Below are 27,048 nucleotides of genomic sequence, written 5' to 3'. Positions count from 1 at the left end.
GGGTTAAAAGATGTTTGGTGAAAGAGAAGGAATTGGGGCGACATCATTCATGTTAAATCTGCTGCTATATGACATCACTCCATCCCTTAGAATATATTTCAATAAAATACAAACAAAGTCATCAATGTTCAAAACACTTTTAAGGACTTTATTTCGTCACAAATCCACAAACTTGAAAGAAAGCTTGAGTTTAGGTGATGAGGAGTTTTAGGGTTTGGATGTGTAGCAGTGTAAGTGTGAGTATGGCAGGTGATGAGAGTATGAGAGTGGAGCTGAACTTCTTCTTCACTGGTGTATATCAGATAGTGAAAGTCTCAGTTTCCTGACTCTCCTGGTTGCTTCTTCTTGCCCTCCGGCACGGCGCCCAGGACAAACGGAGCCTTGATGTTAAGCCGGTCCCTCTCAGCCTCCTCGTCTTCATCGTAGGGCTCGTCATCATCTTCCTCCACATCGCTGTGGTGGGGGGTGGAGTGGACGGAGGTAGAGGGAGAGGGAGGCACCGAGTGAGGCCGGGGGTAGCGGAAACCCTCCGTCTGTGGTCACAAAGGAGTCCAAGTTATTGATGTGTGAGTTTTTAAATTTATGAGCTGGTTTCATTTGCTCTCTTCCTGTCTTTCCTCCCCTCTTCCTTTCTCACATCTTTTCTTTCCTTCCTCCTTCTTTTCTTCCCTTTTTCATTTATCCCTTTTGTCTTGTTCCCTTTTTTTCCTTTCCTTATTACATCTATCACTTCTTCAGTTCTTCCATTCCTACCTTACTCAAGTCCATTCCCCCTTTCTTTCCTTATTCTCCTCTTTCCTTCCTTCCTTCCTTTTTTTTAGTTCTGGTTTTGGTTCTTTGGTCCTGTCTTTCTTTCTTAATCTTCCTCCCTCATAGTTCCTGTTATTTTCTCCAGTAAATGCATTTTATTAGATAATTACTACTGTTTGAATACATTTCAATACATAAAAGATCTAAAATTGAATCTTAATGTGACCGCATAATCCAAATTGTATCAAATAAAAAAATTGTGTATCACACATAATCCTTTAGTCAGAGCAGGGAGAGTAAAAGGAGGAAGGTGTTTGATGTAACACTGCAGTGATCAGCATCAGCACACTTCAAAATGATGTCTTGTCATTCATCCAAATGTTAGGCTGTCAATTAAAGCCTGACAAATGTGGGTCAGATTCAACAGGGTCCACTCTGTGTGTCAGTCAGAACATGTGAGGGATTGTCATGACTATGAATGTGTAAAAGGAATGTTGTGTTCCATGTGTTTTAGTGTTTCACTGAGAACCAAAGTGTTTTACAAAAAGCTGATTCTCAGCTTGTGATGCTACTGAGAAATCAGGCATAACAACTCAACTTTGCATACAGAAAACATACAACATAAAATAAATCAACCAGGTACGTTGTGCTGGCTGATATCAGCACATATCTGCAGTATTATCAGCTGTTCTTCCTGTTTCTGATCTGTTGTTTCATTAATTTGTCTGCATGTAACACATTAATGTATTATTCATTCATTATAGTTTCATTCATTCACTCATTGCCTTTACATGGAAGCTGTTTGGTTCTGTTAGATTGATAGATAGCAACATATTTCATATTTCAAAATGGAATTTTGTGAATTAAGGTCATGGGCCATAGATTAAGTGATTATTTATTGATTTGGAGCAGATACAGCAATTTTGTAAAATAATAATAACGTAGATCATTTTAACATTTTAACATCTTCGATAATGTCTCATAAACTATGAAATAAGATTGGTGCATTTATCCAATGAGTCAGTCACTATGTGTATTTTGATGCAAATATTCAAATGACAGATTTAGAGGATTGTGTCATTAAAGGTCTTGTTTTCCTCACCTTCGGAGGGGCCAGGGGGTCCACGGTGAACTTCTCAGGGAAAGCTCTGCTGAGTGCGAGGTGCCGGGCGTGTATGTAGAACTGTCAGTAAGAAGTCAGCAGAGATAACCATCATCAACAGTAAAAAAAAAAATCAATGAATCACATAAAATCTGTGATGCTCTCAGCATAAGTGCTCTTAACAACAGCTCTGTCTCTATCATAGTGTGCATCCCAGCCTGCTGTGCTTTTAGATCTCTCTCTAACTCCATCATGTGAATTGGAGTGCATGCATTAATACCATGCACAATGACATTGTTTTCTTGTCAGGTAAATTAGGAGCCATTCAAAACCAGCCTGAAATTTCCTTTTAAGCTTAAGTGGACATCATTAAAGCTGTATCTAGCAAATCCCCCATTTTCACAATCTCTACAGTGAAGCCAGTGAGTGAAATGTTTTCCTAAATGATGCCAAACAGTAGTGAGAAACTGAATTTTCCTGTCCAATCATCCCTCCTATCAGACGGTGATTTAGTGCGGCAGAAACAGACCCGTCCCAGGTATCTCCAGTCCAACAGGTCAGACAGCCTCTCAGTTCTGTTGCGCTGGATGATGCGCTGGCGCCGAGACTGCTGGCAGAAACTGAACATGAACTGCGTCAGCTGGTTACAAGACTCCTCGGGCGAACGGAACCGCCGGTCCACGATGTAGATACCTGAATATGAGAGAGAGTGAGAACAGAACAGACATAGACAGGCAGAGGCACAAAAGAAATGAAGGAGAAATATGTATACGTCTTTGTGTGTGTGTGTGTGTGTGTGTGTGTGTGTGTGTGTGTGTGTGTGTCTGTGTGCGCACCATACGCAGCAGGGTCTGAGATATGCTCCTCCATGAAGCAACCGAAACCTGACAGGTTGGTGGTCACACTGGGAATGCCCATTACAGTACATTCACCTGGGGAAGCAGAACATAATGGATGGTAAAAGCTGATAGAGCTGACAGACTGACAGTCTATGGAAGTCTATGGTAACAGGTTACCAGGTGTGTATCCCCAGGGCTCATAGTAGGAGGGAAACACTCCAAGATTACAGCCACGGACAAAGTCCTCATAGTCCATTGGCAGCAGAGGACTGGTGGAGGACAGGAACTCGGGGTGGAAGATAACCTGCGAGGAGGACAGACAGGGAGATCATGAGTAGACATATCACATTCTGGAGGTGAATTATTTCCCATTTACTAACTGTAAATGAAAATAAGACAATGAAGATGTTCTGATCTAACACTTGCTATGGATTTAGACTTGTAGTCTTCAGCCTCAACTGACACTGACTCAAGTGACATTACAAAACCAAAACATCAAAAACACAGCTGGTTACATTATTATGATGGTAAGATCTGGTAGTCAGACAGAGGTTTGGTTTTCTGTGACTAGGAAATTCCCTCAAACTGACAACAGAAGAAGAACACAACATAAAGGAAGCATACAGGATGTGCGGTCTACCTTCACGCGGTCGTTCCTGGAGTTGAAGAGGCCGATGCGTCTGACGTTGCTCAGGATGGGATCGGTTGAGTCGTCCAGCATGTTGTGAGTGGTCACTGGAGGGAGGCTGTGTCTCTGCAGTGGGAAGTGTGCATTATTTGTTTCAAACTATTAAATGTACAGACATAAAGTGAGACAGTCTGTGGTTGCTATGTCACTTTTCCAAACCTTATAACAGATTTACATCACCATGAATGATCCTGATTTGATTTATATATGGGTTGTGGGTTATAGGATATGACCAATTTGAATTGTTCTTTACTTTGATGTTGCTTTGTGTTCTTGTGCCCACACTGCAAATCAATTAATAATAATGTTATTCAATTAATCAATAAATCAATCTAATGCTTGTTGCATCAGGATTAAAGACTGAGACATGCTTCAAACAGCAAACAGACAGAGAATTCATGTGTGAAGTCAGTGTGGTTTCTCTGTGAGGGTGAGAGTGTTCACTGAATCCCCATAAATGTAAATGTTTACATTCTGCATACTTTATGTCACGCACATTCAAACACACATGCCAAAAGCAACGGAGTGAGGAGAAATGACATAATGAGTGTTTGAGTCAGCGGTCCGTGACTGGTAACCTTTCAGAGTGGGATTCTGAGAAGTATTGACCAGCACAGGCATCGTCTAAACCTTGGGCTAATGATATTTGATTACAGTCTCCCAACACAACACAAAACCAATTATTATTTTACAGCTTCCTAGTTTTCCATCATTTCCTTGAGAGAGTCTGTTAATTCACAAGAAGGTCCCCGACTTAAGAAGCACTAATATTATGGAAAAAACAGTGTTCAATTGGCATACTTCCAATTAATTAATTATGATTAATTGCCATTGTTACTCATAACGTATTTTAGTCAGCAGGTCAGCTGAATTTGAAGAAATGTGATGCACAGAGAGTAAAGTTTATAACACTTTGCTTTGATGCTGATATTTAGTGACACAAAAACCAAAAAACTAGTATGCACATTGCACAAGACCCACCTCAAACCAATCTGAGTCAGGTGTAACTCAACAGATCAGAGAGCTAAAAGGCAGCTAGATCCAACCTCTGCCTCCCCAGGGGGTTAGTATGAATGCAAACTTGACCAAATCTACTGAAAAATTAGTCTAAGTCTAAACATGGAGGATCATTATGTCTTGTACGAAAGAAATCCACTCTTGATAGTGTAAGGTTGAACTTTAGCTCATATGATTGAGCTATGAGAGTATGTCAGACAAAAAAAGGTTGAACCACTTTTTGTCTACACAAACAAATACAAAAGTGACCTGACTGGAGTCTCTAATTCAGACTTTAGAGATGTGCTCTCACAGCTCGCACATTATGGTTTAAAAACTGGATTGTAACCCTGATTTGGCTGTTATGACTATTTTTAAGATCATAGAGTCTTCACTGATTTGCACAAAGTAGAAGAGATTACCAAAGTCAGTCGGAGCATGTCAGGATATAAGAGTTGAGTTCTTCTCCACCTTGCCATCTCCTCTTTAACTTATTATTTTTCAATGCTTTGAGAGCTCCATTCACCTCCATTTTATTGGGGTGGAGGCAGAAATTTCAGACAGATATCTCAATACCTGGACGAATAAAACCAAAAGTATCTGCATTGATAGATAGTTAGCACCAGTAGTGAGCACTGACCCTTTAAAAAGAGTGACATGACTGACTTTAACCTGCAAACAGAGCATTCTTGGCTGAAGGAGGAGCAACTTTGCAGAGTAATATCCTACTCTACTGGTCATGAAACTTTGTGAAATAAACAATGCTGTAATTGAAAATTGGGCGTGGAGGGTAAATGGGGGTGAGGGGGTGCAAATGAGAAATGACAAAGAGAGAAATAATCACAACAGCACTTCCTCCAATCACTGTTCAGAATGGGTCTCCGTTCCATCACTCCCCACATGCTTGTGGTCAATACCACTCGCACTCCATTTCCCACCATGGACATATTGACATCAGCGTAAATTCATTTAATTGAGAAAGACCTTTTTATAGGCACTTTGCTTGTAATGTTCTGCTGTAACATACATCACCTCGACACAGCCACTCTATTGACCCACGGTCTGGAGTGGAGGAAGGTAATTAACCCACGCTGGGCTTGGTTACAGCTCTGATGCTCATTCATGCTTTTTTTGCTCAGGGGAATCCCCCTCATGCTTCTTTTTCTAATTCATCAGCAGCAGGGGCCATCACTCACATTGATTTCTACGTGGGGAAATGCCTTATCCATTCATAAAAACAAAGCTGAGCATATGAGTGTGCGCTGCTGGAGATTCATCTTCCTTGGCTATTTTTACACTGCTACTGTATGATGTTGGAGCAGTTTAAAACCTTAAAGACACAGAAAACCAACCTGATCTATAATTGTTCTGGCATCTGAAGTTACACAAAACTACAACAGTTAAAAATCTCTAAAGTTAATACTTTTCTCAAGGAATTCCTGATGGCAGATGAATATTTCTTGGTTCTATTTCTTTGGTAGAAACTTGTTCCAATGAAAACTGTTCACAGTGATTCAGTTATCCAAAGTAACTGCAACGCTCTTTCTGAATACACTGCTGTTAAGTTTGTAAGATGTAATTTTTAAATGCTTTGACCACTACAAAAGAAGTTGCATTCACCTTACACATAAAACCTTTCTTGTTTTGATCACAGCAACATTTATTTTATCCTCTGTCTCAAATCTTTCAAGGTAAACAGTATAGAAATACCCTGTTCATGTTACAGATAATCCACCAGGAATATGAGCTTGAATGTATCTGATTGGCCGTTGTAGTGCTGGATGGCATTGGAATTTGCCATAAAAGTTGAGTCAGGTTGCGTTTCTTTCTCTCGGTGTTGGCACCCCCGCTGCATTGACACAGTGACCTCACTGACATTGATGAGGATTCTGTTTTTAACTGCTACTGTTCAGTATAAATCAACAGTACAGGCTAATGGTTTTTAAGGTGGCTGTAAAACCCCCTCCCCCTTCCAACAACAGATAAGGTGGGGTGACTCACGGATAAGCTTCACATCCACTTCATGTAGTGATTGGTCAGCTGTGTAGAGGTGAGATAGGAGCCAGGGTTTTTAGCACTCATGACACAATTATTTTTTGTCACTTTTCATGTGAATAGCTGAGTGCTACACTATGACTGCCTTCAATTTTTTAGGTAACACTAAACTACAGTTTCTGTACTCCAACACAACAAACTCCTCCTGGCACTCCCCTCTTCAACTCATGAAACTTGCCGTTTTCACCACAATTAAAATAATAATTATAATATTATACTTGTTTTAAGCACTTACATAGACGTTTATCATGTTCTGTCCCACTCATTATTACCTAACCCAATATACAGACATAAACAATGCACCATGTGTCTGAATTCAACACTGATGTTGAATGACACTCTTTCTGACAGAACTTGTCAGTATGCTAACAGTTAGCTATCATGCTGAAGAGAGAATCAGTCTTTTCTAAAGAGCTCCAGGAGGTTTACTCCTTCCTTCATAAAGTACCCGGCAATGAAAATGCTGCATTCTGCACACCATGCAAGAGTACATTTTCAGTCGCGCACGGTGGAAATACTGATATAAAAATATAAAAGATCATATTAAGACGGCCAAACATAAGTGGTGGTTTCCCTGAAAATTGAAAGCTCCAGAAAAGAAACTCTAACTAAGAAGAAAGACTGCAAAGCGTAAAATACCTGGCAATCTTCTTTAAGGTAACTTTCTTTAAAGGCTCTTTCTCGATTTTTGTCATTAACAAGGTGCAATTGTGATTTAATGTTTTGATGTTTTAATCTTTGTAAACTCACGACCAGCTTGTGGAATAGCATTGTGAAGATGTAAGTTAAAGTTATTTTTATGTTATAGCCTATAAAGTTATTTATAGACCACAAAGAGATTTGTACCTTGTTTTGTTTGAAAAAACTGGCAAAGAATGTGTCACAGTCAGCCATTTAGCCAGCAGCCTGCACTTGTGCACACTGACAAAAACTTTGGTGGATTTTGGGAGACATAACATAATTTTTCGTCTGCTGAGGTTCTGTTCATGGTGTTGAAAGGTGCGCTTGGTAGGTGTGCTAAGTGCTGAAATAATTATCCCCCATCTTGATGAAAACGCCTGTGGTGTTTCACATGTGTGCGTACAGTTAAGGGTTCCGGTTTGGGGGGTTGAAAATATGGTCACCCTAACGTTCCCTAATGTTGTCAGACATTTATCATAACAATCTGAGCCTGTCAGTGGCAAAACAAGCACTTTTAGTGGACATACATTGAAAGACTCTGTTGCCCCAAAGGATTACATTGCAGCCTGTTTTGTGGCTGCCAGCTGCAGCGCTCTCGCTCAATACTGGACCAATTTCAAAAATCGTTGTCCCCATTAGTCACTTAGACACAAAATGATGGGAAAATAGGGCCCAGGTTGAAAAATACCAAAATTTCTCTTTAACCTCACCTCACACACGTCTAACAAACTGCAAATGTGTCACAGCACATGTAATACTGGAGAAATCATCTGTTGCTATGTCTACGTCTGAGGGAATTAATGAGCACTAAGCCTTGCGTAAATATGAACAGTGGTTTTGGTTGTCCACACCTTAGAAATCATGCAGACCTCAAACCAGACAGACACTGTACAGATTAAGCCAGATTTTAACCCGCAGACTGTATATAAAGACAGATGTAGCAAGGTGTGACGTCACCCATTGGTTTACATTGGAGCCGGTTTGAAGCCCAGAGTTGCTGCTTAGCCAAGACCTTCCAAATAAGGAGTGCAGGGTGTTGCCTTTCACACTCTGGAAACACTCCCCGCTACCTCGAACCCAAGCTAATACTAGCTTACTGGGAACACTGAGCAGTGCACACTTGGGCTAACATTAACTACTTTAGCTAAATTGTGCCAACAGAGCAGGTATCATAATCAAGTATCATAAAACTTAAAACTTAAAAGTTAAAATATTGTGATAATAGTCCAACTCAGTGTGAGTCCTGGAGCCATGGAGAGTGGCAGGTGAACCAACTGTCAATCACAGCTGTCAATCAACATCCACACAGCAGACATAGAAGCTTCTATAAGTCTTCAAATCTTATTAATGAAACAATAATTGTACTTTAAGGTACTTCCACAGTGGCTTCAGCCTCAAGACCTGGCAGTTGCCACTGGTTTTAACCCTGAATTGGACATCCCAGATGAATTTTAGAGTTAGGAAAAAATTCTTACTGATCAATTTTCATTTGATGTGCAGTTTGAGGTCATGATGACTGATTAATTGTCTGCACAATCAACAGTTTGGCTGGTTGGATTTCTGATAGGTCAGACATGTTGCTTGGCTGCAGTTTGAGCAGTTCTACAGTCTTATCTCCTACATGGCTCCTGTCAAAACATGCTTTTTAGTGAGCTTGTCTTAATATAATTGGAGTGTATTTTACATGATGTAGCTAAAACTGTAGTCTTGACTGAGACTGCTGTGATATAAAACTGAACTTCAGCAGAACAGACAAATCCATATTTAGCTCCATATTTTTCTTTTTTCTTCTTACTTTTTGTTCACAGTAGAATTGCAGGAAGTAACAGTGCCTTTCTCTTTATTGTCAACATTTTCGGGGACACGTCGTCTTGTTGGAATTGTCACTGGACAAACTGACAGAGGGTTCTGTGCTTACGTTCAGTGTGAGCTCGACGTCGTGGCTGCTCAGGTGATGCATGCAGTGTTAGCATAAAAGTCGCAGGTTCTGGCTCTGCAGTAATGAATATTAAAACATATAGTGTGAGTTAACACAGCATACAAGATTAATAAAAATGCACAGTGTCTGCCCAGCGCATCTCCCTTTGTGTCACTTCACTCAGGCCGGGCCCTGCATCCTCTTGTGTCACCAAACAGCATTGACTGTTCACAGCTAGGGTTTTGTTTTCAGTTCAATTGGAGCTTTCAACAGGACTGTGTGTATTATTTAGAAATACAGCTTTGGCAGGAAAATGGAAATGCAGATGGTTGAGAGACAAGAGTGCCTGAACAAAATGTTTTTCTACCAGCTGATGATGGAAGACTACTTCAAAGACTAAGCTCAATAAAACAGGGTCTAGATTATAGGAAGACACACGGATCAATACGCTTGTAGATTGTAGATGCCAGTAGATGTAAACAGAGGAAGAAGAAGGTTTCAGTACCTGAGTGGCGTAGATGGCTCTCTTCATAATGGTAAAGTCGTCTCGGTCCAGAATGGTGTTCATATCAGGGATCTGCCCTCTGAGGACAGAGAACAACACTCAGCAGACATACATTCTCCATTTATCACAGAGAACCAGTGTTTATGTACAGGGCACTTTCACATCAATATCATCTCTCATCAAAATCAATAAATCTGTGGGTTCTCTACAGTGTCCATATACTTACTTTAACAGAGCATCATACAGCTTTTCTCCAAACTTCTCCTTCACAGTGTGAGCTGTATCCCTGAGAAAGATAAATCTGCTTTAGAAATGTTCGACCCAACCCAACTTCTCACTCTCTGGAATATCTGCACAAGCCAACTACAGTATGGTTAAGATGAGGTCAAGATTGTCGTTATGGCAAATAAACTATGGCTAAGGTTTGGCACTTAAAACACTTAGTTGGGGTAAGAGAAAATGTGTTTCCTGCAGATCTGTGGCAGGACACAAACACTGGTTTCCTGAATTAAAGTCAAATGAGTTATAAGCCATAAAATCACCAGGCAGCCATAATGAAAATTGCACGTGAATTCCTTTCAGCACAAAGGTTTTAGAACAGGATGGCAGGCTGGCCTAGTGTTCAGAGAGACTTTCCTGTAAGCAAAGGATCACAACACTAAATCCTCAGTGTTAATTCAAAGTTTAAATTCATGACATTGACAGTGTCTCTCTTTCCAGGAGAAATTAAATTATGTTGAAAAAAGGATGTTGTTGTTGGCTTTTTGGAAGTCTTTTTTATTTGAAATTGGTCATCACAAAATTTGGGAGATGTCCCAACAAGTGCATGCGACCCTGGTTTGCTTTCCCACAGCATACCACCAGCTTGTAGAGCCTCTGGCCTCACGTTTTTGCACTTTTGGTGCATTCAAATGTTTGTAGAAAGTTCTCACATGTGGATTTGAGGGCATACTTAGTTTTCCACCAGCACATGCTATGACCACATGCATCTCCTCTGCACTGTCAAAGCAAGGGTAACCACTCCTGCAGACATATAAATGTATATGACTTTCTAATTCTAGCCTTGAGTTTGAGAGACCATCCTGTGTGAGGTCCTAATTTTTTTAGAAGCACTCGGGTGACTGAAAGGTTTCCAGTTTGATCCCCAGATCGACAGAATAATTCTGGGTAGGAAAAGAGAAAGATCACACTCACACAGCAAGGTCCTTAAAGGGAAACTCCACCAATTTTATGCATCAAGTGTGTCTCCAGGTGTTTGGGAGTATTACGGCATGTGTGAAAAAGTAGTACCAAGTATTTTGTGTCTCCAGAGGGAGCTGTGTGAAATCTAGTAATTGCCTCAAGTGATGTCACTTGAGTCAGCGTAAGTTGGGGCTAAAGACTACAAGTTTGAAGAGTAAAAAATCTGGAGTTGTGGAGTTACAAGTCCATCACAAGTCCAACAATGTTATAGTGCAATGCTAAATGAGTATCTTTTAATCCTTGTACATGAATCTGGATTACAGTGTTAGTCAAATGCTTTATATATGATGTAAAATGTGGATAAACTGCATGTACAGCATTTTCTAATTATCTTAGTGTTGGACTGTTGTATAAACGCAGCAGAACATACCAGAGCTGTTTGCGTACTGCCTGCCCCTTCAGTGACTCCACATTGAAGTTGTTGGTTTGAGCTGGCATGATGAAGAAAACGACCACTGTCACATCATTTCTGTGGACCTGTAAAGAGAGTGAGGAAGAAAAGAGAGAATAGAAAAAAGAAACAGAAACACATGCTGAAGAACATATACATTTCCTCTCTCTTTACAAGGTTGTAATCATGTCTTTCTCTTTTAGTAATCTTGACTAAAACACATTTAGTAGAGTAGTGTTGGATGCAGAGGGCCTAAGGACCTCACCCGCAGCAGGTAGTTAAGTCTGGACAGTGATTCAAGGAAAATATCAGCCCCCTTGTTGGAGAACTCGTAGCGTCCGGCGATGAAGAAGAAAAGGGTTTTCTCCAGATTGAAGTCCAGATGACTGCCACAAGAACAAGGATAAGAATCAGGTTTAAAGGAGGAATAACACTGCTGTTCATAAGAAGTTTCAGACAATATGTGAACACCCTACGCCAGTATTGAGAAAATTACAATCTGATGGCCCCTAACTGAAACAAAAACAGCGCTACCTCTGCAGCACATTGGATGGATCAGAACTACATCAGTAAACCAAACCCACCCATAGAAGTGTCCTCTGACAAACTCCTGGATGCGGACCTTGCTGGTGGAGTGCAGGTTCTGAAACTCATGCATGGCCGAGAACTTCTTCACATTCAACCCATTGGGAGTCACCACATCTGTACCATCAACACACCAATAGGAGAGGTTTAATGGCTGGGCAGTTAGATTATTGGTAAGTTTCTGATGGTGCTGCTAAAGAAAGACAAAAACTTTGGATTCATCCTGTGGGGATGTCAGTCTGTTCAGTAAATATCTCACTCTGGACCATGTCTTGGACAGATGGACAGACTGACCGACATCACTATCCTTAAACAAAACCACATCTCTGTGGAGACAGTGCAGTATTGAAGTACAGTGAACAGCTTCTCTTCTCTACCTGGCTTCCTGTGCAGCATGTGATTGGCTTCCACAGCAGTGATCTGGGACACTGTGGTGAAGACATGAGCACAGTGGACCGCCGCTCTCTCCAGGCAGTAGCGATGGTAGATCTGTCTCTCACCCGCCTCCTTGTCAATGTCGAACTACAACAAACACACACACACACACACACACACCCATACATTCCCATTTTTTATGAGAATAAAGTTAATTCACAAAAAAGTAAAAGTCCCCTCCATTCAAAAATGTGTTTTTCTTCTTGTTCCTTCAGTCAGATGTTTTCTCCTCACTGAGTAGAATGATGTATGTGCAGAGTTTGTTTTCACATTCATCTACCGAAAGTTTCTCTGAGCTCACCTTAAATCGCAGTTTAAGACATGTACCTATGGGGGTGATTTGTGACATCACAAATAATTTGGAGCCAATCATGGTCCAATATTCAACTTACACAAGTGTGTGATGTGGAAACTGAGAATGGACTTTACAGTGAAGTGGGAGACAACTTGTTTCCAGCAGTTCAACTTTACATATGGAGTAGATGTCATTTTAAGAATTTCTCACAAGGTAATTAAACTGTTTTGTGGAAATAACATATCGGTTAGGGTTTGGAAGAAAATCCAAAGGGATTAAAATGGCCCAAAGGTTTAAAATGCTCCATTTTAATCAAAGGAGGAATTCCCATTTGTTGTATTTTTGGTATACCAGTTTCTGGCTCCAGTTTACTCTGGGTCTTGTGTATCTCAGTCGTTTAGTTACATTTAGTTAAAGGCCAAAAATGACTGAAATATTGATGCTGATAGTTTTTGAATCATCATCATTAAGTAACAGTCTAGTCTAATCACTGTGTTGTTTGTATGAGTAATACATTCATAGGATAGACTACAGCTATCTGCTTTGTGTCTTCTATCCTGGCTGTACAGTGTGTCACAGTCAACAAAGCTGAAAATGCATATTGACATGATTCCATCGATACAATAGATTAAGTAGCTCTACACTTCCTGCTCAGGCTGAGGGTTACAAACACCTTGTCTGTCAATTATCCATTTTAGCCAGTGAGTGGCCTTTAGGTCCATGTTGACCTTTAGGATGTGAGCAGAGGAGAGCCAATTACAAACATCACACTGACCCTTCCACATGCAACCCAACATCACTAATGATGCTCTAAGTGGCTGTAAAAGGCCTGAACCTTTGAATCTGAAAATTAATCCAAAAGATGGTGTATATGTGTGTGCGTAGATGAGGTAAAAGCTGTGTGTGTGTGTGTGTGTGTAAAACGCTGCAACCATGTTTTTGGTGATTTTAATATTTTGCCCTAATAGATAACCACAGATATGTGGAAAATCCCACAGGGTTTCATATGTGTTGACAACATGTGGTCAGATCACATGAGCAATATTTTCTGGCATCTTAAGGCTTGAAAATGCTTCTCCAGGCTGCGCAGGGAGGAGTGTGCATTGGGGGGTTGTTCAGAGATGCTGGCATGGCTCTTTCTTTTGTACATGTATAGAACATATATGTATCTTTTCTTTTTAATTAGGAACACACAACCCAACAGGGGCTGAATCAGTTTAATTGACACTAATATCAGTGTGATGGGTTGTTGAGATTAGGAACGTGTGCACAGCTCCTCTGAAACGTGCAGTGAGCAATAACACCCTCTTCTACATAGACCTGCAGGGATATTTATATGAATCTTAGCCTAAGACTTAACTCAAAATGCTAGTTGTTGCTTAACTGCCATCAGGCAACAAATATGTCTCTTTGTCATAGCCTCTGTATCTGCTTCTTGCATCTATCAAGCTTAGTATCCCAAAATGCATTTCGCACCAATTGGCAGCAATGGCGGAGATTAAGCTGTTGTAATTTTTGGTGTAGGACTGTTAAATATGTCACTGTATTAAGTTTGAATATTTTTTTCAGGCGAGAAAGTAACCATTTAGATTCCCAATATGTTGTCAGTTTATCCAAATAACACCTGTTTGGAAATTTGCTGTGATGTTTTCAGAGATGTGAAGGGGCTGCTGGCTCTCTGAGACTGGATGTTTTTTTTATTTTTTTTATTTTTATTTTATTTGATAAGGACAATGCAATTTAACATAGTTCCAATACAGAGCATGCAACTGATGTGCTGTACAGAGAGTTTATAGCTATTTATAGCTTATTTTCAACTCTTGTCCCTAGTTGGGCTTTACATAAACAGTGTACTGAAAAGGCAGTACATTAGTGTGTGATTCCAAATGCAGCCAACTGACTTCAGTCAAAGCCTGGCGTACTTCCTGGGGGCTTGGTTGCCACCAAAGACTGTAGAAATCATGACACACCCACTTGGTTAGGTTTAGGCATGAGCAGTGAGATGGTTAGGGTTAGGATTAGGGGTCAGGGCTGTCTTGTGTGTGTCTTGTAGCATGCTGTTACGGTGACAACATCACAGGGGTGTGTTGTGTACTAAAGTGACCATTGCCATCTTGGATTTTTGGAGCAAGAAGTGAGCATATTTGTTTTAGAGGATGGAGCTAACTGTAATGCTAGCTGCTAGCTTGGTTAGTATGGTGCATTTATAGTCTATAGTTAACTGTGAGAAAAGCTAATGCTAGTTTTCACTAGTGAAGGCTTAAAATCATTAAAACAAAATGTACTTACCAGAAAAACTGAACATCCGACTCCTTAGAGGGTCTTTTAGTACAACCAAATGCTGAACAAGACTTTTTTAGGCAACCAAAATGTTACAATTAACTTTCATGAACTGAAAACACACTGAAATAGCAATGGCTATGGCTAAGCCTATGCTCTGCGAATCTGAGGTTACGTTACCTAACCAACGTTGTCGCCATGGTAGCCACTTGTCAATCACAACCTTTGAATATGGCCCTTCAGAACATGTACTGTGTAAACACTTTTGCCTTTAGATGTGGTCAGACAATATTTCAAACAAACTAGTCAGTTTGAAGCTTAATACTTTTTTGAAAGTCCATTTTAAAATGATGAGAAAATGGGCTCCTGGGCACAGACATGTAAAACAATGTTAAAAGCTACATCAAACATATTTGAATTGGTTTACACAATTTATAGTAGCCTTTAAGTGTCTCAACAGTCATATCACAGAGGGTCTGGATTAAGGGCTCCTAAAATTTTCGGCCCCTGGGCCTGTGCCCAGCTGCTCCCACCATACTCAAAGCCTTTTTATTATACAAGTATTGGATCTAAGTTGATAATTCCAGTCCTTTGAATGTTTGTCTTGTCTGTTATTTTGAATTTTTTGTGCCATCAAGGAGATTTTATGGTTGAAAGAAAAGCAAGCTTGTATACTAAGTGGAGTCTCAGCCTTGTCATTAGAGTCAGCTTTTGTTGCAACAAGGCAGCAGCAAGGGACAAGAAATTTCGGCTGCATTAAATTTCTAAACTTCAAAATGTCATTTCAGAAACCCATGGCCAATTCTAAAGCCCAAACTGCCCTGACGCCCCTACTCTGACCTTGTTTCAATTTTGGAGCATCAACGGAGGACCAAGCAACCAAAGCATATTTTTCTGAGAGCACCAGCAAGAGAGAGAGAGAGAGAGAGAGAGAGAGAGAGCGTGGTGGTGGTCGAGCAAGGATAGGGAGCAGTAGCAAGAACAAAGCCGGTGAATTAGAGTAATAAAATGTTATTTTCTGATTGTTTCGTGGCAGTTACATAATAAAGCACAAATAAATAACCATCAAACACTCAATAGATGATTTACTGTGGAAACAGACACTCTTCGTTTCTTCGTTCTTCATTTCTCCTTTTCATTCATTCATTATATCCAACTAATGCAGCAGTTAATACAAAGAACAACAGGACAAATCTGTGTTGGTTCTCTGATGTTGGCATTTCAAATCTGATGTCTGCAGTGTGCCACAGGATCAATTGATGCACATCAAATGTTGTCAATTATCAATTATCGCTTTCAGTGCATTGGGGCCTTAGGTGGCAACAATGAGGTGTTGGGTCCCTTCAGACTTCCACCTACTTTCTATTAGTTATCAATGTATTCTGTCACCATCAAGTATATATCTACTACAGTGACCCACAAAAGACCACATGTGACAGCTTTATTGTAGCAACCAGTGCTCTATCAGTATGCTGCAGTACTACAGGCCCATTCTTTGTGTGTGTGTCAGCTATTTTGTATTTTGTAATCATAAAGCTATAATTGAGTGCCTGTGTTACATCCATGTTTGTTACAGTCTAGTTTTAGTGCAATCATCTATATGCTGCATGGCCAACCCTCCTGACCTCTCACCTTGTCCAGGTTGTTGTAAAAGTCCTCTTTCCCAGCGCAGAGGTATCGTCCCAGCAGGGTGGCATGTGTAGTGAAGACTGTTGCCATGGGAATCTTGCGGGAGCGACACAGAATAAGCCCTGGACCTGCTTGCCACTCATGGAAATGACCAATGACATTTGGCTTGTCTCCGAGATGATCTGTTAACTGGAAAACAAACAAAATGAGGATGTGTGACATTTACTTTAGTTGATTGAAATTGTAAGTAAAAGTTAAAGCTGCACCAGGTGAACTACATATTTAAAGGTGTTATATATATGAGATTTTGAGCATCAACATAGCAGCAAACAACTCTTTGCTATATAAAGCTATATTAGAGTAATTGGCGTCCTGAGCAGAGAATGAAGTCACATTCTGTGTGTGTTGTAATCTGAGCATCTTTGTTCTTTGTTTTGGTAGCCAGGCCAGCCGCATGTGCATGTTAGTGCATGTGAGTCCCTCTCTGTGAAACTGTTGGCCCTCCCCACATTTATAAAGAGACTGAGAGAGTAACCTCCCACACAGCATTGTAGAAGCGAGATGGCAGAGTGCAGTTCGAAGCATTCAGCTGAGGGCGATCTTCCAGAATTTCCTCCACCGAAGAAATTACGTTCTTCGGCTAAAAAGGCCTCTGACAAAGATAGAGATAAGACCAGAGTCAACATTGGTCTGGCTTTTCCGAGATGGAGAGTCGTACGAGCTGCTAAAGGGTTCCAACTTGACTTGGAGCTTGCTTTTCTTCTCCTTGATGCGTAAGTAACTTGATGAGTACTTGATGAGCCATAATGTAACATGTCTGTTTTCATTAGTGACCGGCTAGAGTAGACATGATAGCTAACTAACTGCTACCAATATTCTGAATTTGTTCTGTAAATGTGGCAATCACTAGTTGGTTTACTTCAGCATATCATCCATTCAATGGATTTTTATAATGCTAGCGTGGGCTATTGGTTGTGTAGTACAGCAGCTGTGTTGTGGAAGACCAGAGGGGTCTGCGGGAAAGGCAACGCAACATATCACTGGGACTATGCCACCACCTCAGAAGGACATTTACACTGGCCGTCTATTCAAGAGCTGTAACCTCTGTTTACCCCCACTGCCAAAGACTGAACAGAACTGATTACTGTGAGCAATAATCCCCCAACCGACCCATTACACACACACACACACACACACACACACACACACACACACACACACACACACACACATACACACACACACACACACACCTCCATTATGCACTACACAGTTTACAGACTTACCAAAGTTTATCATATTGTACTAATTGCAGTATTTCACATAAGCACATCACCACCAGCTGCTACTTTATCACTACTGATGTCCACTATAGCTCTAATTTCTGTTTAGAATTGATTTGCCTAATGTAACTTGCACAGTTGTTCCTTTCTAGTCTAGGTGGTTACAACAAGAACAAGAACACACTCATTGTCCCTGTAATTGTACATAACGAGTGAAATGTAAATTGATCTACTTTTTTACAACTAAGCAGAAAACTCATTGTATATGTGGTATTTCACAAAATTTAGAGTATTTGTAAAGGTAATTGATCAACACATTTTTTTTCTGAAAATAAACTTTATTGACTTTTGATGCAAAGAAAATAATACAGTAATGAATTGTAATAAATAACACATTAGTTAAAAAAAGGCTCCACGAAATGACAGAATTGTGGATATTGTGTGTCTGTGTGTGTGTGTGTGTGTGTGTAGGAAATGAAGGATTGCCACAGATCTCAGAAAAGTATGCTAGTGTACAGGAATAGAACCAGTATCAGTTCCTGTGAATATGCAAAAACCCTGCATCAAGGCAGTACAAGGAGAACGATGGCAGTCGGCAGGTGCAAAGGGCTGGCTCCTGGCCACAGCACTTCCTCTACAAGTCTGTGGGCATCTTCCTGCAGTTTATACCACCTTGTCCCCTTCTCCCTCTCCCCCGATATGGCTGCCACTGGCTGCTGCTGGCCTCAGCAGCGAGATCAAAATTTGACTGCACTGATTCAAGGGGGGTTCAAATTTGTAACAACAACAAAAATACTACACTGTAGGAATTACTACATCTTGGCCATATTTTCATATTAGCATTAAAAAAAAACACCCCAAAGAAATATACTGTAGTCATAGCCATTTGCTAGCGGTGTCTCAATAATTCAATTGAAACCATCAAACTTTAACTACCTAAAGCACATTTTACTTGCTGTTTTAGGTAGCTAGTGTTAGCAGCATAGCTAGCAAGCTCCTAATTAAGTTACATGGATTTAGGTCACTCAGCAGATTGAAGAAATGGCTCTTTACCAAGCTGAACACATTACTAATGTTACTAAAATAACTCTACACTGTAAAAAGCAATATTCCAACCAGTGAAATAAAAGCCAAGATCTACTGGCTTGCCTAGTGTACTCACCTTGTCACTTGAGATTGTGCAAAAAAAGGGTAACTTTATTCTGTTGTTTATCTCGTTGTGTATTCAGGGGCTGCTTTCTGTGTGTTTCACAACACCTTGCTGAGAATACAAATGGAGGGGGGAGGTGTGGCCCACACGCCCATTTGTTTTGGTCTGAGATGCTGGTGCTCCAGTGCGACATCTAGTGACTGAGAATGTTGTATATAGCACCTTTAAACCTGCATTAATTGATTTTTGGCCACTTGGGGGCAGAAAAATCTGTAAACACAACATTGATATATTATCACAGAATACATTTTCTTAGGACATAAGAAATAAAAGTTGTGCTTTCCACACAGGCTGCAAAGTTTGTACTGTGAGCTGCAGTCTATGATCTATGTCTGTGATGCTTACCAACAGACATTAAAGCAATGAGAAAGGCAAAAATGAATTCCTGCAAAAGAGAGGCTTCCTCTCAGTGAGACTTCCCTGAATAAAGAAAGGTTAAAAAAAAGATCTAGAGAATGCAATTCTATAGATCCAGAAAACTGCTGCTCACTACACATGCACCGCACTTCACATGAAAAAAAAACTAAGTGCATTGAGAAGTGATGAGCACTGTGCCGAACATCAGCTGACCTCTTTGAAGAACCAGGCGATCAGGGAGCCCAGGATGAGTGAGTCGTTGGCCTCTCGGTCATCGTATGGCAGGCCGATGTTGCAGGTATGCCACAGGTCTCCCTTCCAGCGGTCCAGATTCCAGGCTGCAGAGCTGATGTCAAACAGGATCACATAGGGACTGCCCTCGATCAGCCAGCGGCCAAAATGAACCTACAGCAAGACAAGATTCAATGATGATAGGAAATCACCTGCACACTCCAATCTGTGCAATATTTTTTTATTGAGGCCTTATGGAATCAATTTTCAAAATGTATTTCCTCTGTTAAATACAACAAAACACATTGTCATTAAAAAGACAGCAGGCACTTTGGCAGACACAGCTGCTGATGAATAAAATGTACTTTTCTGGCCAGTAACAATGGTACCAAAAGTTGTTAGCATCTTTACTTAAAGCTGCAATAATGACTATTTTTAACATTAACAATGGATCAAATGACTATGTGCAATGTGAAAAGTGTCACTTGTATTGATGAATCCACATAACACCAACTCTGCAGTTCCCTTTAGCTCTATACAGCTTTTTTGCTTTTTTTTAGTTCATTGTTTTGGTTTTACAGCCAACAACAACTATATCAACTATAGTTTTTTTTCAATTCCTGATTTTCAGCTTGTTCTGAAGCCCTCAAGTGGCAAAAAAATATAAAAATAATAATGCAGCTTTAAGTAAGAGAAAAAAATCCTATATACAGTAGGACTAAGCCATTGTTTAGCCATTCTTTTTGGATCAGGTCTAAAAAGTCAATACTGTGTTTAATAAAGGCACTCATCTGACTTTTTCCTTAAATGCCCCCCTATGTAACTTTGAACTTAGAAAACTATTTTGCTCACATAGTGCAACAATATCACATGGATTGTTTGCTTCTTTTACATGTATGTAGTTATATTGAACCCATAACATGTGAACATTTAAACCCAAGAGGTATTATTGTGGCTGCAGTACTGTATGAAACAAAAAAAAAGTCTAAATTTGTAGTGCATCATTTCCCTGCAATTGAGCTCAACATACTCAGTATCTCTGAGAAAAAGAATTAGAATTAATCTTCAGGTAATCTTTATGTGGTCAAGCATTGTTGACAGCTTAAGAAGACTGATCAGCCGTCCAAAGCACATGAATTAAATGGTATGGCTTTCAGCATTGGATATATTGGACTATACAGTATGTCGCACCACCTGGATCATTTGGATTTGTGGCATATGATCACCATCTAGTGGCCAAAGGTTGGTGGATAGACTGCATCAGTCCCTTCAGTGAGTGTAGTAAACATTCAGCACAGTGACAGACAGCATAGTCAGCAGTGAAAGTGATGGAAAAGGGAAAGTTATTTTTTACTTCTGTGAGGTCATCAAGCCATATGGAAATGTAATATATTTACATATGTGCAAAGAACACCACATACACATCCAAATATGCAGAAATATTGTCAGAATAAAGAGTCTATAAAAAGTATTCACCCTCCTGGAAAAATGTTGTGTTTTATTGTTTTACAATATGTAAAAAGGTAGATGTCAAAGCGAAAACCAACATGATCTAAATTAATCACAAATATAATACACAAAATGATATCTAAATCATTTTTAAATGATAAAATTTATCATAATTGGTGCAGCCAGTTGGTTTTAGTCACATAATTAGTTAACTGGAGATCAACTGTGTGTAGTTAATGGGGTTTATGTTGACTGTAGCATACAGCTGGATCTGGAAGGTTCCAACTCTGCTGGGTCAGTATTATGACAAAACTTACTGGCAGTAGTGATGGTGGTAGTGATAAGCAGTAGACTAGTAGTAGCTGTAATACTTGTTGTAGTAGTGAACAGTGAAGATTTAAACTTGTACTGAATTCCAAATTACATTTTGCCCCACAATTTATGCCTTTGTCAAATTTTCCATCGTGCATACACATTGGGAGCAATTTGGAGCTCAACACTTCAACATGTGGAGAGGGAGCCAGGGATCAAACCACCAAGCCTACAAATAATGAACAACCCCTTCCAGACATAACTTGTCAGCAATTTTTAAGACAATATAAAAATATAACATTTTGTGGTAATACTAAGGGCACAAAGCACATCATGATGATTTAATGCATGAATGCTCCCTATTAAAACATGGCGAAGTTCCTGAGTTTAATCAGTTAATACTTTACACTTACAAGAATTTATATGGCACCAAATTAACTGGAATCTAGATACACAGAAAAATGCATTTCAGAGCCATGTATCCAATCAGTGTCTCTGAAAGCAGAACAGGACCTGATCTCAATGAAATATGATGCTGTTTTTTGTCAAACTGGCTGTCAGATGCAAACATCTACATATTTCTGCATGAGCCAACTCTAATAATGTTAACATATCACAGTCAGATTCCTGACATGACATTAATACCTACTCTTTCTTTCTCACTTTAGTATGTCAACAGTAATCTATTAACATAATGAGAATTTCTATCCATTGTCCCCTGATTTGTCAACTGATTGATGGTTTTGGTTTCCTCAGTGCTACACTCCACTTCTTCCAACAGTAATAAAAAATATATATGAATAAAATACATAAAACTCATGTTCTATCCTAGGGGATAGAACATCCCCTATCTAGGGGATAGAACTCCCCCCACCCTCCCCTCTCCCTTTCCTCGCACCTGGCAGCCGTTGTGGATGAGAGCGTCCATGGCCTTCCTGATGGCTGGGTTGGGCGGTTCGCAGGCCTCCACCTGGGTCTTGAAGTTGTGTTCAAAGTATGGCCCCATCATGTAGTAGTTCTCCCCCCATTCATCCACTGTGATCTTGGCCTTGGTCTGGATCACTGTGTAGATTCCTCCAACTGCAGGTACACAAACAGTGAAAAGCAAAGATGGCTCTGAAAATCAGCCAGATATTTTTGGCAGCTGCTGGGGAACAGTCTGTTATCTTGTTAATGCTGCATGGACATGACAACATTCCAAACTACTGGTCTTCCTCAGATAAAGGTGATGGTGCGAGCACATTTGTCTATAGATGAACTGTGTCGTTTCTGTCATTTGTGAATTGTATAATTGATGTATACTGTAAACTGTGCACTGTATGTGCCTAATATTTTCATTAATGGTAGTAGTGACATAATATCCATATAAATATCACTTCAACTTTGTGTTACAAGTCCTGGATTAGATGTATACACACATAGAAAAATAAACATATTCTCATAAATTTGTTTTTTATGAGTAGATTTATGCTCATGAGCTAACAAACAAATCAAGAACCAAAATACAGAAGCTAAAATAGAAATTCAGATACATTTTCATAAAAAGGATGTGCAGAAGTCACTTAATTCATCAAATTTTATTATAAACGAGATTTGCAATCTGGGAACTCGACTGAGAGCCAGTGAGAAGTATCCACCTGCTATTTTACCTCATCATACTAGCAAAGGTCAAAGGTTACATGACTTCAGCAGTCAGGACCAATAATCAATGACTAGTGACCATTCTACAATGAACTGTGAAAGCTCTAAAAAAAAAAAAAAGTAAAACGATTTTAAAATTATTATTAAGAAGCAGAAAGCTGCACCTCAGACTGTTGTTTTCAATTCATATTTTAATTTTGTGGCTTGAAAAGTAAAAAAAAAAAAAAAGTCCAGATTCAGATTAAGAGCAATCTTATTAAAATTAAAAAAAGAAACTGACATATTTTCAAATGCCATCTCATGAAATCCATTTGTTAATTCAATATCAAATGTTCTCTTTAGTGTTGATACTTGATTATCCCTAATAGTTCAGCATCTTTTCATTTTTCATTTAAAATATAAGATGCACATGTAAAATGATGATGCACACTTATCATACTTTATCAGAATTTATATTGTGCTCCTCAGTTTCAAATTTTAAACCACCAACTCACAAACACTATAATAAACCAGTGAAAATGTCTCGGGGTAAGTTCATACAGATTTAAGGTTAATGAGGTTAGGATACTTGGCTATTCTGTGCACTTTGTCACATGGACAGGATCTGTTATTATGTTGTGACATATGAAAACACGTGCAAATGTTTTCCCCAGTCTCTCACAGTGTTTGGCACCAACAAGACAAACACTGATACGAACAACCATCAACAATTACTGAGCCCAAAATGACGTCTAAACTGCATCATAGAGCGTCAGTAATATAAGAGCAGCAGGATGTCTGATAACCTATGAACTGTTTGACAACATGAGTAGGTACTGTATTACAACCAACTCATACAGAGATCCTGACTGAGAATCACAAACGTGATCAAACTCTCTGCTTTCTGTCAAGCTCTGTTGACAGACTGGACATCACCTGCATGTTTGCAGGTGTAATTAAGGTTGAAATGACTATTTATCATTGCGGTGTTGTAATACATAAACTGACAAGCCAAAGTTACACAGTTTGTTGCACTGTTTAACCTCTAATCTGTGCCCTTGGTTGACAAAAAGATGAACAGAATGAGTCCCATGCTGAACAACTGGAGGTATTTTTTCAAAGTGCAAAGGATTTTTGGAGTTGAACTTCTCATACGTATGCACAAACAAAGGTGAGGTTAATAATGTCCACATTTTAGCTTTTGTTAAGATTTTTAGACATCATGTAGAATATCTGATGAGAAAACCAGTGGTGAAAAGTAACTTATGCAATAACTCACGTAAGATTTGAATGCAGGACATTTACTTTCACATTGTAGTATAATACTTTGACTTTAAGGATAAGTCAGGTGACAGTCAGCATTTCCCTCAGGCCAACAAATCTTGTGTACAGACCCAAACCAGCAAAGGACTGATCTACTAACAAGTATTGTGTGTGTATCAAAACCTGACATATCTCATTCCTCTGTATTATAGAGCTCCACTGTTGTCCAGAAACTATTAAAACACATCAGTGAGCCACACAGCTGTACTGGGTGACACATTTGTTTTGGATTCAATCCCACACACACCGTCCTGCTGCCAGAATTACTCACTAGAGCACCAAATGTGGATTCATCCACCGCTGAAAATAGTCCCCAACAAATGCAATATTTCCTCTTGTTTGAGTAACATTTGTTAAAAACTCCAGTGACCAGCTGTTTTTAAAAAAAATGAAACTATATATTTGTGAGCTGTTTTTAGAGATTTATGTCTTCAGTGGGAACCAATGAACCTGGAGCTGAGAGCCACAATCAAAGTAGACTGAGAGACAACAACCGCGGGAGAGACTAACACATTGTTGGTTTGGGTCTTTTCATGGTATTTGTTGACAATAGAAATAACAGCCAGTTCAAGAATCTGAATAATTAAGCGTAAAAGTTCATTCTTGACCTTGGAAGCTGTAGTTTTAGAAAAAAATCCTCTAACTTCATCGGCAGTGGAAGACATCACATTGTCATGGTTGGTTTTTTTTTGGGGGGGGGGGGGGGGGGGACATTTTTGTCTTTCTTTGACAGCTGAACATGCAGAGAGATAGGAAACGTGCAATAAAGGCCTGTGGCCAGTATTGAACCACAGATGTTAAGTGGTGTGCGTTTCAACCAGTATGATACTGGGATGCCCCATGGTGACCCAAGTATTTACATTTCTCAGTATTCCACCATCTAGGCAGCCTACAATCATGATTGTTGTCATTAATTCCAGTAATCCTCTCTGTTTACAGGGACAGTGGATGCTCTCATAGTAATCATGATTGATTTGAAAAGCTTCATTCTAAAATCACTGGCATGTGGTGCAAACACATAACAGGTGACACACTGTCACTCACCAACACTTGCTTTTTTTTGAGCTTATTTCTAATATGCTTGTGTTGGTGCATTTAACTCTATTATAGCCAGACAGCCTCAGTCTGAGCCTCAGTAGGCTAAAACAGTCTATAATGAGAGCCACTTATCTGCAGATTAATGTTTAACTCTTCAGAGGGAGCTCTCACTGGATTGCAATATTTGCTCTTTGAGGGGCAAAGAGTCACACAAAATATGAACAAATACAGCCAAGCATTCGTGGATTCATTTCAATTATTACTTTTAATAAAATGTTCTGCTTGGAGTTAATGACTGTTGGTATTAGGCAACACTACAGAGCAAACATGCAGGGTTTACTTTTTACCTCATTATGGCCATTGTGATCCAAAATGAAGAATTATTCAAACAGTTGGAATTATCAGGCTCTGGGTGTATCATAAAATGTAAAAATACAATACTTGCATGTTTACACTTGTGATCTGACCTTTATTGGTGACCTCCCAGGCCACCTCAAAGAGCAGCAGGTCCTCCACAGGCAGCTCATCCTCCTCCCACGCCGGCAGCACTCCGCTTAAGGATGTCATAGACAAGGAACGTGACAGCGGCATCTTGAAATGTCTGGAGGTCCAACACACAGCGCTGAGAGTCTGAGGAGAAATCCTTCAAACAGGCCTGCAGGTGGAGGTCCTGGGCTCAGTGGGGACCGTCCTCCAGGACGCAGCAGGACAAGATAAAAAGGAGCTTCCACCCCGCCTACCGAGGCTGACCTCCTGCCAGCAGGAGGGGAGGTTTACCCTCCACATACACACATACAGGTCAGGGTGAAAGGTTTGGTGGAGTCATGTGTGATGAACTGATTGTGAAATGTAGATGAATGAAAGTTGGTCCATGTACAAGGACAGGGGGAAACACTCCCTGATGACAGATATTTCCAGAATATTCCCATAGACTTATTATGTCAGCATCTCATTGAGATTTAAGGATCTTCACTCACAAGTTATTGCTACTTTATTCTTGTGTCCTTTTGTTGTATCTACTGCAAAAAATCACAGCATAATTTTGCTATATCACACACGTCATGCTGGCTCAGAATGTGAGGTGGACCTGCCAACCTGCTTAAAATATAAAAGATGTATTCAACAACAAGCTACAAGTTCTTATATAAATACCCACCAGCATCTAACAGCACAGAACATTGATCTCATACAGTACTGTAGGAGAAGTCCAGCAATGGAGTTTAGATCAATATGTATACACAACCTCACATGGATACAAATACACTGCAGGCAAACATATCCAAGACATACAGTACAAGCCTACCTTTAAACACTAATTCATGTCAGATAACACAATGTAAGTCTGATTCAGTTCATAAATAAACAAAATATCTATAATATATACAGTGGTTCTTTTTATCTTCCTGGTTCAAACTGTAGAAATATATTTTGGACACAAAAAACTTGTCATCAAGCTTTTCTATTAAAGCTCCATCCTACATTTCTAAACTTGATTTTTTTTAATCAGTGTTCATGTATTAACATCTTCCAGTTTCAGTGTGCACTGGCAATAATCCAAATCTTATCTGTGCACAGTGATCTCATTTCAGACAAATTATACTTACAGTATACTTTATTTATTTGTAATCTCTCTTTTCTTTTCTTTTTTCTTTTCTTTTCTTTTTTTTCTTTTCTTTTCTTTTTCTTCTGCACTTTTTGTATTGTATAATTTACCACTGATCTGGTTGAACACAGTTTTTGGGAGATAATTCTCCTCAAATCCATATTTCTATAATAAATGTAATATTTCAGAAGCCCATTCATCTCCAACAGAATCACTGTAACAGATTTTACT

At 39.6% G+C, this 27,048-nt stretch overlaps 1 protein-coding gene across 1 annotated transcript; it reads right to left on the bottom strand.

Annotated features, from left to right (window-relative positions):
* Nucleotides 1-134: 134 nt before the first annotated feature.
* gys2 (glycogen synthase 2) lies at nucleotides 135-25,931 on the bottom strand. Its single transcript, XM_067581922.1, has 16 exons — nucleotides 25,682-25,931; nucleotides 22,132-22,313; nucleotides 19,455-19,646; nucleotides 16,395-16,580; nucleotides 12,130-12,274; nucleotides 11,752-11,869; nucleotides 11,433-11,553; nucleotides 11,147-11,253; nucleotides 9,761-9,820; nucleotides 9,535-9,613; nucleotides 3,332-3,445; nucleotides 2,869-2,995; nucleotides 2,689-2,784; nucleotides 2,382-2,545; nucleotides 1,853-1,933; nucleotides 135-533 (listed from the first exon to the last, which is right to left on the bottom strand). Exons 1-16 carry the CDS (start codon nucleotides 25,803-25,805, stop codon nucleotides 315-317), a joined length of 2,115 nt encoding a protein of 704 aa, XP_067438023.1. The 5' UTR covers nucleotides 25,806-25,931; the 3' UTR covers nucleotides 135-314.
* Between the last annotated feature and the right edge of the window lie 1,117 nt (nucleotides 25,932-27,048).

The sequence above is a fragment of the Thunnus thynnus genome, chromosome 23, assembly GCF_963924715.1.
Source record: "Thunnus thynnus chromosome 23, fThuThy2.1, whole genome shotgun sequence".
NCBI classification, from domain to species: domain Eukaryota; kingdom Metazoa; phylum Chordata; class Actinopteri; order Scombriformes; family Scombridae; genus Thunnus; species Thunnus thynnus.
The sequence above is the reverse complement of the archived record's forward strand: the minus strand, read 5'-3'. Positions and strand labels throughout refer to the sequence as shown.